Source organism: Suncus etruscus, chromosome 16, assembly GCF_024139225.1.
Source record: "Suncus etruscus isolate mSunEtr1 chromosome 16, mSunEtr1.pri.cur, whole genome shotgun sequence".
Taxonomy (NCBI): Eukaryota; Metazoa; Chordata; class Mammalia; order Eulipotyphla; family Soricidae; genus Suncus; species Suncus etruscus.
In genome coordinates, this window is record NC_064863.1 from 64,490,329 (window position 1) to 64,505,259 (window position 14,931).

General features: G+C 38.6%; 1 protein-coding gene across 1 annotated transcript in view; it reads right to left on the reverse strand.

Moving 5' to 3' along the window:
- Positions 1-715: 715 nt before the first annotated feature.
- The window catches only part of CDKL2 (cyclin dependent kinase like 2), a 77,098-nt gene continuing 62,882 nt past the window's right edge, over positions 716-14,931 (reverse strand). Inside the window, exons 15-16 of the mRNA XM_049789873.1 lie at positions 1,843-1,973; positions 716-747 (exon numbers count right to left, since the gene is read on the reverse strand). Coding sequence (XP_049645830.1) covers positions 716-747; positions 1,843-1,973 — 163 coding nt within the window. The remainder of the gene's footprint in view (positions 748-1,842; positions 1,974-14,931) is intronic.

Genomic DNA, 14,931 nt, shown 5'->3' on the forward strand with positions numbered 1-14,931 from the left:
GTTGGGCTTCTTCAGGTAGCAGTACTTCAAGCTCAGTAAGCTAAAGGGTGCCAGGAATCAACCCCTCGACCCTGAGTGTCCCAGGCATGTGCTACAGCTCCTTGAATTATCTCCCCAGTCCCTAGAAATTGCTTTAATGTGAACTTTTTAAGCAACCAATGCAAATTAAAAGTTCTGCTCTTTCTCTTATTGTCACAAGGTAGGTAGTATAAATGACATACTTCCTCTAAATTAAAATCATCAATATGGCTCTAGGCTCAAAAATCTGAAGAAGGTGGTATAAATGATTGTACAGCTGATAGGGAACTTGCTTTGCAAGTGGCAGACCAGGAGTTCAATCCCCAGCATTCCACATGGTCCCAGGAGCTGGCCAGGAGGAAGTTTCAAGTACAGAGCCAGAAGTAACCCCTGAGCACCACTGATGTGCCCCATCACCAAAAAAGGAAAGAAAAGAAAAAAAAAGATAAAAGGTCTGATGAAAAGGTTACACAGAAGCTCTTGGAATTCTAGAACTCCAAGAAATAAATTAACTCAATGATCAGAGCTTAATATGCTGAGGCTGCAAAGCAAGTAACAAATCCCACAGACAGCCTTCCCTGGTTATTTCTTATTCCACCAGGTAAAAACATTGCCTCTGTTTGTGCCACTCATCGTGCCTGGAACACAAGGACTTTCTGTTTTGCATTATATGGGCAGTGACTTCCATTTGTTTTTCCTAAGAATTGGAGGCGAAAGTTGCTGCTATTGCTGCAAAGAAAAATAATGTAACATAAAGACTCGTGAAACTGAAATTGTTGGCTGGGAGAGAGCCAATGTGCTCATGTTGTGTTTCTGTGCTATATTAAAGATAAAAATATAAAAACCGGGCCCGGAGAGATAGCACAGCAGCGTTTGCCTTGCAAGCAGCCGATCCAGGACCAAAGGTGGTTGGTTCGAATCCCGTTGTTCCATATGGGCCCCCATGCCTGCCAGGAGCTATTTCTGAGCAGACAGCCAGGAGTAACCCCTGAGCACCGCCGGGTGTGGCCCAAGAACCAAAAAAAATAAAAATAAAATAAAAAAATAAAAACCATTTCTTTCCTCACTTTGTAAAGAGAACCTCATTAAGAGAATAAATTTGTTATTTTTGTTTGTTTCAAAATCATAGGAATCAATAAAAGTTGTATTTGGAATATTCCTTAAAAAACTGGGTTTTTGTTTGTTTGTTTGTTTGTTTCTGAATAAATTGGGGATAAGTGGGAAATTATCCATAAAGCTTTGGGGAAACTTGAAGACTGGAAAAGGTTAGAAAAAGGTTAAAGATTAAATCCTTACCTTGCTCTGGTGCCAGGCTCCACCCAAATCATGTGAGCTTTGACTGGGCTTTCTCTCCCCAAACATTAGAACTTTCTGAATCCCAGACTGCTCTGAAATCTAGTCCCTAGAGGTTCTGCTAAATCAGGGGTCTGCAACCTCTGGCTCCAGAGCTACATGAGTCTCTTTTGAAGCTTTGCCGTGGCTCCAAACAGCAGGGCCCATAGCAAGGGGGTGAGGAGCGGTATCACTTAAATATTTTAATTGGCTATTAATTTGCACAAATTTTTTTTTACATTGTTAAGTGTAAAAGTTCTCTTTTTCTTCAGATCGACAGCTAACTGCATGATCCTTGTATATAGCATTAAGATATGAAACAATGTCTGCAGGGCTATATTTGTTTGGGGGGGATTGGGCTTTTTGTTTGGTTGGTTGATTTTTGTTTTTTGGACCACACCCAGTGATGCTCAGGGGTTACTCCTGGCTATGTGCTCAGAAATCGCTCCTGGCTTGGGGGACCATATGGGACGCTAGGGGATCTAGCCTTACTGCTTCTGCCACCAATCCAAGCTCCTATATTTGTTTTAAATGTCGTGATGGTTTTGCGGATCTCAGTGATCTTTTTCCCTCCTTCGGAAACGAGTCCAAGTGGTTCTTTATGTCTTAAAGGTTGCTGATCACTGTGTGATATAGAAAATTGAGACAAACTTAAAAAGACATCTTCAATGGGTCAGTTATGCCATTATTATGAATAGAAAGCTGCTGATCCTGTGTCATAGAGGGCCTTTTCCAAGACGACCTTTGTTGTTTTGTTTTATTTTTGTTTTTGTTTGGAGGTCCACACCTAGCGATGCTCAGGGGTTACTCCTGGTTCTGCATTCAGAAATTATTCATACTAGTGCTTAGAAGACTGTTCATAGGGGATGCTGGAAACAGAACCGTGTTTTGCTCCATGCAAAACAAACACCCTATCCATCTTACTATCTCTCCAGCCCTTCCAGACAACTTTGGCAAAATTGTTTCATGCTTCAGTCTTGAATATATTCAGAAAGGCCTAGATATGTAGCCCATGCTGGCAATACAAAACATATGCTTTGTGAATTTTTTTGCTTTCTGTGGATTTATAGGTTTAATGGAGTGACTCAAGAGGATAGTTTTCAGTCATAAATACCTCAAATGGATTGATTTATCAGATGGGTATCTCTAATTTTAAAGGTGGAATTAACTGTTTTTGAAGCAATGGAATGTCTTGGTATGATATAATGGTTCAAGATGCTTGTTTTATAGCAGAAATATTCATGTCTGAAGTTCTAATTATGTTAAAAAACATAATTCTATAGTTCATCATTAACCAAAATTAAGGGATAATTACCAAACAATTGCCCTGCAATCTTCAAAAAGCATGTATATCATGATAGTCAAAATTGAAATGAAACTAAGTCAATGCTGCATGTGGCTTTGGTGGTGGGGAAGAGAGAGCAATTGCTATAAAGGATGCTATTAAAACCATTGACCTATTTGTTGTTTGTTCCTTTGTTTTTCATTCTAGAACCACAGCCAGCATTGCTCAGGTCTTACTTCTGGCTCTTTACTGAGGGATAACTCCTGGTAGAGCTCAGGGAACCATAATGAATGCCAGGAATGAACCTGTGTTGGCTACATGAAGAGCAAGTAACCTACCCAATGTACTCTCTCTCCAGCCCCAATCCACACATTTTGTTTGTTTAGGGGTCATTCTAGACTAGAGAGTGCTCCAAATGGTGCTTAGCAGAGCATGTGATGCTAGGAATTGAATATAGGCTTCTTGCATGTAAGGCTGCACTCCAGCCTTTTCAACTATCTTCCTGGTCCCACAACTGACACATTTTTAATAAATAAATAAATAAATAAATAAATCTGAAACCCTCTCCCAAACTGCACACCAGATTGCCCCTTTTATTAAAGGTCAATGGGCTCTGATTGAGATTTAAAAAACATTTTGGACCATGTTTGTTTTTTTAAATATAAAATCTTTATTTAGTACCATGATTACAAACATGATTGTAGTTGGGTTTCAGTCATAAACAGAACATCCCCCTTCACCAGTGCAACATTCCACTACCAATGCCCACCTCCCTCCTCCCCAACCCCTGCCTGTATTTGAAACAGACATTCTGGGCCCGGAGAGATAGCACAGCGGTGTTTGCCTTGCAAGCATACGATCCAGGACCAAAGGTGGTTGGTTCGAATCCCGGTGTCCCATATGGTCCCCCGTGCCTGCCAGGAGCTATTTCTGAGCAGACAGCCAGGAGTAACCCCTGAGCAATGCCGGGTGTGGCCTAAAAACCAAAAAAAAAAAAAAAAAAAAAAAAAAAGAGAGACAGACATTCTACTTCTCTCACTCATTAAAATTGTCATGATAGTTGTTAGTGTAGTTATTTCCCTAACTGAACTCACTATTCTTTGTGGTGAGCTTCATATTACGAGCTAGTCCTTCCAGCCCTCATGTCTATTGTCTCTGGGCGTTATTACAATAATATCCTTAATTTTTCTTAAAACGCATGTCCAAAGCACATAAGGCATCAACAAATATATTGCTCTGGAGGCTTCATGCCAGAGTACTCATTTTCTGAGATGTGAGTGCCTCTTTTTATTTTGTTTTTGGGGCCACACATGGCAGCACTCAGTGGTTACTCCTGGCTCTGAGCTTAGAAATCACTCCCGGCCGACTTGAGGGACCATATAAAATGCCAGGGATCTAATCCTAATCTAGGTCAGCTGTGTGCAAAGCAAATGCCCTACCCTCTGTACTAAAGGTCCAGCATCTCTTGTTTATTTTATTAATTTTTAATTTTGGGAGGTGATGTTTTCAGATGTTGCCTCTTTGAACCTGAGCCTCCAAAACTGTCAGATGTCTATGCTATCACTCTGGCCTTGAGAAGACTCTTTGAATATAGACTAATTTCACATGAGGATGGGTCACAATGCAGAGAGTGAGGCCTTGTAGAAGGAACATGTAGGTAGAACTAGGGGACACATTGGCATATCAATCTAACAGGCCTCATATGGTCAAGAGAGTTTATTAAATATATCTTTATTTAAGCACCATGATTGAAAACATGTTTGTAGTTGGGTTTCACTTATAAAAAAGAACACCCCCCCTTTGCCAATGCAACATTCCCACCACCAATGCCCCCAACTCCCTCTTCTCCCACCCCCTGTCTGTATTTGAGAAAGGCACTCTATTTCTCAAGAGAGTTCTTATCTGTGTCTTCACATTTAAAATATTGTCAGCAAATAATATTTAGATAAAGCAGATGGACAAGTTGATGGGTCATTGGGCTATACTAAAGTTTGCCCAAGTTCTGTGTCTGAAGCACCAGATCTAGTTTGGGCATTTCCATCACTTGGAGATTATTGAGAGAAAGCAGTAGTGGTGCTGTTGGCATCCACACTTTGACACATTTTCTTAGAAATTGCATATTACTGATTAGACTTCATTTAATAGAGCTTTCAGGCAAAAAGTGAAAAAAAGAAAAGAAAAACAAGCAGCTAGTTAATACCAGCAAATTGTTAGTGCAGGTTAAATTGATGTTTGGAAGCAGCAAGCTTCTCAGAATTTTTTGTTTTGTCTTTTTTTTGGTTTTTGGGTCACACCTGGCGGTGCTCAGGGGTTACTCCTGGCTGTCTGCTCAGAAATAGCTCCTGGCAAGCACGGGGGACCATATGGGACACCAGGATTCGAACCAACCACCTTTGGTCCTGGATCGGCTGCTTGCAAGGCAAACGCCGCTGTGCTATCTCTCCGGGCCCTTTCTTTTTCTTTTTTTAGTTTTTGTTTTTGTTTTTGTTTTTGTTTTTGGGCCACACCCGGCAGTGCTCAGGGGTTACTCCTGGCTGTCTGCTCAGAAATAGCTCCTGGCAGGCACGGGGGACCATATGGGACACCAGGATTCGAACCAACCACCTTTGGTCCTTGGATCGGCTGCTTGCAAGGCAAACGCCGCTGTGCTTTCTCTCCAGGCCCTTCTCGGAATTTTTTGAGAGTGTCTAAAACTTCTTAGTGTTGGGGGGTGGGGGACAATATTTTGCTTTGCACAAAGTGGAGAAGGTATCAGTCATTTAAAAGATGTTTCTAAACTAGCACCAGGAGGAGATGAAGACCCTTCATTGCCATGTAAGTTTCTTAAGTGGTTTATCTAAATCTGGGAGGGTGTACTATATTCAAGAGCAATTAAAGACTTAGAAAAGACTTCTAAATGTCAAAACCATTAATTTCAAAAGTTTGAGATTTTAGTGTGAATTTAAGATGAGATTAAATGTCCTCATGAATTTGTGGCTTGTTATTGTTCACTAAATTATTTTACTCCTGAAACCACTTAGCCAATGAGTCCCATCCACTTTCTTTTTCTTTTCTCAATTTTTAGAAAGATATAGAAATATGAGGCAAAAACAAAATGATTCAAGTTCTAAGTGAACTGCATTTATTAAATTGATAAATACCTATGATAAAAATATCTATCATAAAATATACCTATCATAAAAAATATGATATTTTACTATGTGTCTCTTCCCATTAAATTCTCTTAAAATTTTTAGGGTCCAGAGAGATAATACAGCTGGTAGGGTGCCTGCTATAGCTAATTTGGATCCCCACCATCCCATATGGTTCCCTGAGCTGCCAGGAATGATACCTGAATGCAGAGCCAGAAATAATCTCTGAGCACCAGTAGGTGTGACCCAAAAAACAAAAACAAAATTCTCTTTAAAATTTCAATCCCCAGGGCCGGTAGCATAGTGGTAGGGCTTTTGCCTCACACGCAGCTGACCCAGCATGGACGCGAGTTCGATCCCAGGCATCCCATAATGTCCCCAGAGCCAGGAGTAACCCCTGAGCACCGCTGAGTGTGTACCAATAAAAAAAAAAAAACCACTAAAATTTAAATCCCCAGTAATTTTTGCCCTTGAGAGGTTTTTCTCTCTAGGAGCTCCTGGCTATGTGTTCAGAAATTGCTCCTGGCTTGTGGGACCATATAAGAGGCCAGAGGATCAAACCACGGTCCATCCTAGGATAGTGCGGGCAAGGCAGATGCCTTATTGCTTGCGCCACCGCTCTGGTCCCTCACAGTTTCTTTAGCCATTCATCTGTTAAAGGGCATCTTGCTTTTTCTAGATTCTGGCTGTTGTAAATAGCGCTGCAATGAATATAGGTGTGAGGAAGAGATTTTTGTGCTGTGTTTTTGTGTTCCTACCTATGGTATATCCCTAGGAGTGGTATAGCTGAATCATATGGGAGCTCAATGTCCAGATTTTTGAGGAATCTCCATATTGTTTTCCACAGGCTAGACTAGATGACATTTCCACCAGCATTGAATGAGTTCCTTTCTCTCCACATCCCCGTCAGCAGTGATTGTTCTTCTGTGTGATGTGTGCCAGTCTCTGTGGCATAAGATGGTACCTCATTGATGTTTTGATTTGCATCTCCCTGATTATTAGTGATGTGGAGCATTTTTTCATGTGCCTTTTGGCCATTTGTATTTCTTCTTTAAAAAATTGTTCATTTCTTCTCCCCATTTTTGATGTTATTTTTTTTCTTGTTAAGTACCTTGTATATCTTAGATATTAGCCCATTGTCTGATGGATATTTGGTGAATAGTTTCTCCCATTCTGTGGGTGGCTTTTAGATAATGACTTATTTTTATTATACTTTTATTATACTCTGGTTATCTATGTTTCACAGATGAAACTACCTGGTAAATTATATTTTATTTCTAGATTCATTTCACTCAGTATAATTAAGTTGCATATCTGTTGTTGTAAAGGATATTATTTTTTATCATTTAGATAGTTTAGTATTCCACTGGAATATTTATGTCACAGCTGTCTGTCCAGTCTCTCACCAATACCTGTCAGTCTTTGACTCGGGACATTATTACCAGTGAGAGGTGTTATCTTACATTTCCTTTGTTTTTTAATAATTTCTTTATTTGAGCACCATTACAAAAAAGTTTGTAGTTGGGTTCCAAATATATAATGTAACCCCCTTTAAGCAGTTAAACTTTCCCACCAACAATGTCCCCCATTTTCCTCTTCCCACACCTCCTGCCTATCTTCAGGATAGGAATTCTATTTCTCTTTCTCACTATCATTCTCATGGTAATTAGTCAGTGCAATAATTTCTCTAATTGTACTCACCACTCCTTGTGGTAAAATTCATATTATGGCCTGGTCCTTCCAGCCCTCATCTCTATTCTCTCTGGGTATTGGTACCATATTATCTCTTATTTTTCTTGTACCCCACACATGAGTGAGATTATTTTGTGTCTATCTCCCTCTGACTCAACTCATTCAGCATAATAGTTTCCATATTCATTCATGTATAGGAAAATTTCATGATTTCATTTTTCCTAATAGTTGAATAGTATTTCATTGTGTAGATGTACTACGGTTTCTTTAGCCACTCATCTGGTGTTGGGCCTATTTAAAAACAGAATGCAACACTTAAATGTACAATTAAACATGGTATAAGAGAGTAAGTAATAGGCTGAGTCTAGTCTCCACTTGTGTCACTGCTCCTGCCCCTTGTTTCATTATTGTTTTGTTTCTTATTCTGTATTATTTATTATCTTGTTCAAGGTGTTTTATTCATTTTATTTTTTCCTGTAAAAAATTCCTTCAACAAAATCTGACAGTGATAATTTCATTAGTTTTTATTCTCTTGGAAAAATGTATTTCTCTCTCACATTTTATATCAGTTTCCTGATCATTTTTATTTGTAAAATATTATTGGATGAACATTTTATCTTTATTGTATCTCTACCCTAGACTACAGAAAATATCCTGAGAAATTTGGTGACAACCTTATTGGGTTGTGCCTATTATGGTCCATTTTTGTTTTTTGTTTTTTTGGGTCACACCTGGCAGCGCTCAGGGGTTACTCCTGGCTCTGTGCTCAGAAATTGCTCCTGGCAGGCTCAGGGGACCATATGAGATGCCGGGATTCGAACCACCGACCTTCTGCATGAAAGGCAAACTCCTTACCTCTATGCTATCTCTCCGGCCCTTATGGTACATGTTTTTACCTAGTTGTTACTAATTGTTTTTTCCTTTCCATTGGCCTTTGATAACTTGCTGCCTTGGTGTATATCTTTTGGCACTTAGAAACTTTTATTTAATGTTTAAATAAACCTCGTGATTCACAAAGTTGTTTTTAATATAGCGTTTTAGGCATACAATGTTCCAACACCATTCCCACTAAAGTAGACTGCAGTGGGAAGTAGACTTTCCCCTTACTACTGTCCCTAGATTCCTTCCCACCTCCCAGCTTGCCACTATAGCAGGCACATAACAAATTTACTTTATATTATTTAAACCAACAAAACTTAAAGAAATGGCAATGGCAAATGTAATTATCATAAAATAAATCATTAAAAGACAAAGTATAATTTGTTGCTATATGGCATTTAGAAATTTGGATGACTTACCAACTTCCTGAACTTATATGGTAATATGGTTAGCTTTTTTACTTAGGTTTAGGAAGTTTGTGGTCATTGTATCTTTGAATGAACTCACTTCTACCGGAGATGATCTTGCATGCCAGATTAGTACAAGAAATGTTTAAATAAAACTAGAGGTTGATCTAGGGAAAGAATTTCCCAGAAAAATAAAAAAGACATATTGTGGATGGTTTTTTTGTTGGGTTGGTTTGGTTGGGTTGGGGGGGGGGACACCAATGTTGCTTAGTGCTTACTCCAAGGGTCATTTTATCTTTGTTTTTGTTTTTTAGTTTTTGGGTCACACCCGGCAGTGCTCAGGGGTTACTCCTGGCTGTCTGCTCAGAAATAGCTCCTGGCAGGCACGGGGGACCATATGGGACACCGGGATTCGAACCAACCACCTTTGGTCCTGTATCGGCTGCTTGCAAGGCAAACACCGCTGTGCTATCTCTCCGGGCCCGTCATTTATCTTTGGATTCCGGAATTATTTCTGACTGCAATTGGTAGATCTAGCTGAAAAGATATTTGCATTTGTATTTTCATAACTGCTTTATTTACAAAAGCAAAAATTTAAATTACTTGAAATTCAAGTCAGGATGTACGGTAAGATCCTTCTCAAAAGAAACAGGTAAGTTGTGGCTGGAGCAATAGCACAGCAGGTAGAGTGTTTCTGCCTTGCATACAGCAAACCTGGCTTTGATTCCCGGCAGCTTGAGCCTGCCAGGACTGATTTCTTTTTTTTTTTAATAATAATATCTTTTTTAAACACCATGATTACAAATGTGTTTGTAGTTGGGTTTCAGTTATAAAAAAAAATAACAAACGCCCCCCTTCACCAATGGAAACATCCTACCACCAATGTCCTTCATCTCCCTCCTCCCCAACCCCCTAAAGCATTTATAAATGGTGTTAGCCCTATTTAAAAACAGAATGCAACACTTAAATGTGTAATTAAATATGGTATAAGAGAGTAAGTAATAGGCTGAGTCTAGTCTCCACAGCAAGGTCAGGTATCTTTTAGTGCTAAGGCATATATAATAAATGTGTTAGGTTTTGTGGGTTCTGATAGTATCTTTTGAAACTGCTCTACAGGCAAGTAGCCATTAAATTACTCAAACCAATTGCTATGTCTCTGTTTCAATAAAACTCTAGGGGCCAGGAAGATAGTAGAGGGGTAAGATGCTTGCCTTTTATGCAGACAACCTGTTACCCCAAGCCCTATCAGAAGTAATCCTTGAGCACAGAGCCAGGTGTAAACTCAGAGACAGATAGCTGTGACCTCAAAATCAAACCCCAAAAAAACTCAAAGCCAAAAACATATCAAACTTTATTTACATAATAGCTAGCTTACAAAATAGGTCCCTTGGGTTGTACTTTTCTCATATAAGTAAACTGAATTAATTTTTTATAAATATCTTTATTTAAAACCATGATTACAAGAATGTTTGTAGTTGGATTTTAGTTATTAAAAAAAAGAACACTCCCCTTCACCAGTGCCCTCCACCACCAATGCCCTCCAACCTCCCACCTCCCCCTTCTCATGCCTGTATACAAGACAAGGCATTCTATTCCTCTCACTTACTACCATTGTCATGGTAGTTGTCAGTGTAGTTATTACTCTTAACTGAACATACCACTCTTTGTGGTAAGCTTCATATCATAGGCTGCACCTTCCAGTCCTCATCTCTATTGTTTTTGTGTATACAATAATGTCTTTTATTTTTCTTAAAACCCATAAATGAGTGAGACTGATCTGTGTTTATCTCTCTCCCTCTGACTTATTTCACTTAGCATAATAGTTTCCATGTCCATCCATGTTTGGGAAAATTTCATGGCTTCATCTCTCCTGATTACTTCATAATACTCCATTGTGTATATGTACCACAGTTTCTTTAGTCTTTCATTTGTTGAAGGGCATCTGGGTTACTTCCAGATTCTGGCTATTGTAAATAGCACTGCAATGAATATAAGTGTGAGGAAGGAATTTTTGTATTGTGTTTTTGTGTTCCTGAGGTATATCCCTAAAGTGGAATAGCTGGATCATATGGGAGTTCAATTTCCAGTATTTTGAGGAATCTCCATATTGTTGTCCATAAAAGCTGGACTAGACGGCATTCCCACCAGCAGTGAAAGAGTTCTTTTCTCCCCACAGCCCCACCAGCACTGATTGTTCTTGTTCTTTGTGATTTGTACCAGTCTCTGTGGTGTGAGATGATACCTCACTGTTGTTTTGATTTGAATCTCCCTGATCATTAGTGATGTGAAACATTTTTTCATGTTACTTTTGGTTATTTATATTTCTTCTTTGGGGAAGTGTCTGTTGATTTCTTCTCAGTTCACAGAACTTTAAATAAAATTGAAGTAATCAGCAAAATGAGAACCAGAGAGATAGTATAATAGGTAGGGTGCTTGCATTGCATGTGGCCAATGCAGATTGGAGCCCTTTCATCCCAGATGATCTCTTTAACCTGTTAGGAGCCATTCCTGAGTGCAGAGTCAGGAATAACCCCTGAGCACCAGCCGGTGTGGCTCCAAAACTAAAACAAAAAACTAGTAAACTAAGTGAAGTAAACCAGAGGCAGGACAAATACAGAATGATCTCACTCATCTGTGATATACAGATAAAAAAAAATCAAGGGTATAGAAACTAGCAATCAATAATAACCTCAGATACTAGAATACAGACCCGAGAGTTTAAATTTAGGGGAAAGAGTTGACAAATAGATTGCTGGGAAGTAGCACAGGAATGTAAGTAGAGTTACTTGAGCACAGGGATAGTAATAGTATACACTAAAACCAAAACTGGAAATCAACAAATAATGAGGGGATGATGGTGGTAGGAGGAGAAAAGTTGGATTGGAATTGACATATGGATGGGGAAAGGCCATGAGCACTTTGGAGGCAGGGTGTGCAGTAATTTGAACATCAATAATGGATACTTGAACACATATTATTATTACCTAATAATAATTAGGTGATTATTATTATGCCTTATTACCTAAACTATATGTAAATATTAAAATATTTTAATTAATAATGAAAGTATTATTAATTTCTAGGCATTTATTCAAAGAAAATTAAAACACTAATTGAAAACATATTTGCATCTGTACAGAGGCCTTAGTTACAACTGCTAAAACATGGAATCCAGGGCCCAGAGAGATAGCACAGCGGCGTTTGCCTTGCAAGCAGCCGATCCAGGTCCAAAGGTGGTTGGTTCGAATCCCGGTGTCCCATATGGTCCCCCGTGCCTGCCAGGAGCTATTTCTGAGCAGACAGCCAGGAGTAACCACTGAGCAATGCCGGATGTGGTCCAAAAATCAAAAAAAAAAAATGGAATCCAAATAACATCAACTCAACAGATGACTAGATAGAAGCTATAGGGAATGAGCAACAGATATAGCTGTGGGATAAATGTCCAATGGAACACTGCACTGCCATTAAAAGACAAGATTGTGCTTCTTGAGGGGTGATGGCTAGAATGATTGGAGTGCATGCTTTGTTTTAGGTGCACTGGATTTGATCCCTGACATCATATGACATTCTGAGAACTATCAGGTATGACCCAAGCAAATATTTTTCTTTACTCTTTTTTTAATTGAATCATTATAAAATACACAATTACAAGTTGCTGATGGTTGAGTTTCAGTAATAGTGTTCTGACATCCATCCCTTTACCAGTTTAGATTTCCTACCACTGATATCTCTAGCTTCCTTCCCTCATCCCCCTCCCGCCTGTTTCTATGGCAGACCAATTTTAAAAAAACTGTGCCTCTTGGGGCTGGAGAGATAGCATGGAGGTAAAGCATTTGCCTTAGCAGGTCCATGGTTCGAATCCCGGCATCCCATATGATCCCGCAAGCCTGCCAGAAGCAATTTCTGAGCATAGAGCCAGGAGTAACCCCTGAGCACTGCCAGGTGTGACCCCGCCCAAAAAATTGTGCCTCTTGGGATAAGTGGAACCAATTAAAGAAGTGAGAAACAATTACTATGATTTCACCCAAATTTAGAATATAAATAACTAATGCAAACTGGCACCCCAAAGAGCCCCACTATTTTCTAGACTTTGTGAAAATTATCAGAGGAAATAGAGGGAAATAGATTGAGACATCTTTTTGGAATTGAGGTGGCACTAAATTATTAATAATTGGTGTGATGGGGCCAGAGAGATGGCATGGAGGTAAGGCATTTGCCTTGCATGCAGAAGGACAATGGTTCGAATCCCGGCATCCCATAGGTCCCCCGAGCCTCCTGCCAGGAGCAATTTCTGAGCAAAGAGCCAGAAGTAACCCCTGAGTGCTGCTGGTTATGACCCCAAAACCAAAAATAAATAAATAAAATAATTGGTGTGATGAATCATACATATATAAATGTTAACACACATTTGATATTTGATAGTATTGTAAACCAATGATAAATTTTTTAAAAAGTAAGAGCAAGAAGAAAAATTTATATATTCCCATTTCAATGGGAAATCAGCTTCTCTACTTAAGCCTAATTATATCACTATTTTTTAATAGACTTTAAGGTACCATGGTTTACATTATTACTCTTAGTTGAGTTTTAGGTATCATGTTCCAACACCACCACCCCCCATGTCAACTTTCTTCCATCAAGGTGTCCAAAATCCCTGCTACTCCCAACCCCACCTCATCTGCCTTTTGACACATTTTGAAATTTCACTGTTGTAGCTTGTATTTAATACTTACAGTTTTCTTGATTTAGTCACAACTTTAATCAGATAGTCTTTACAAATGTGTTATTTTATGACAAGGCTGCTTTGCTTGAATCACTGACCCTTCAAGAAAATTAACTTAGCCTATATTCAAAGTAATCAAAATGATTACCAGATTATTTAAAACTCATCTGTTAAGAGCTCAATAGCACAGTGGCGTTTGCCTTGCAAGCAGCTGATCCAGGACCTAAGGTGGTTGGTTCGAATCCTGGCATCCCAAATGGTCCCCTGTGCCTGCCAGGAGCTGTTTCTGAGCAGATAGCCAAGAGTAACCCCTGAGTGTTGCCTGGTGTGGCCCAAAAACCAAAAAAAAAAAGAACACCTCATCTGTTAAATACATATTGTATAATGTTATAAATATTTTAATAGTCTCTTAATTAAGTAAAGGTGAATAATAACAAACTATAATTGAGACAAAAGTACCCTGCTTCAAGCATGGCCAGTATGCATACCCCTGCCCCCCAAAAGGACCAATTGTGGACTTCAGTAAGATATAATAATATTTATTAATTCAAAAATACATACACCGGTAAGCTCATTTCCCTTGGCCAGCACATACACATATTTTCTATCACTACATGGTTTAACATTTTGTTGCAAAGAGAAACAAAATGAATTATTTTGGTTCCATAGCTATATGGTTCCATACTTTTCCCCATAAGCCATTTTTTAAAGTAGTTCTGTCAATGCTGTAAGCAAGTAGGATCTTCAAGTCTTAACTTACTGAAGATTTATAGTAAATAATTCCTCATTGCTTAATTCTAAAGTTCACAAAATATTTTAGGAAGCAAAAGATTTCCCAAACAAATCTAGAAATGAAAAGGGAACTAATCTAAGATGGTTAAGTATGGGGGTGATATTTTTACACTTTAAAATAATATCAGAGGCTGGAAAATTTGTACAGCAGGTAAACTGTTTGAAGTGCATGTGGCTGACCTGGGTTCTATCCTTGACAACCCACATGGAGTGACCCCTAAATGCAGAACCAGGAGTAAGCCCTGAGCACCACTGAATATGGCCCCAAAGCCAAAAAGTAACATTAAAATAAGAGCCACTGGTTTTAAAATATTATCTGCATTCTGTTCTGTAGAATTGACCGAATTTTTCCATGTAAAAAATAATATTTTAATGTGAATGCTAATAATAACTATATGATAATTTTGTTCATTTCAGCCATAACAATATAATCTAAAGTCAAGTTTTCTTTTTCTTTTTTTTTTTAAAGTCAAGCTTTCTAAGTTCAAAGTTTAGTATTAAACTCCTGAGAGTAAAAAAAAAAGTGTTAAATCCTTTACCTAAATTCTATCCCAGGACTTTTAAAATATATTAAACATAGTTAACTGCTTAGAGTAAAAATAAATCAAATAATCACAAACTAAATATACAAAAGTCTACTCCCCTTACCTTAATAATCACTGTCTTATATGA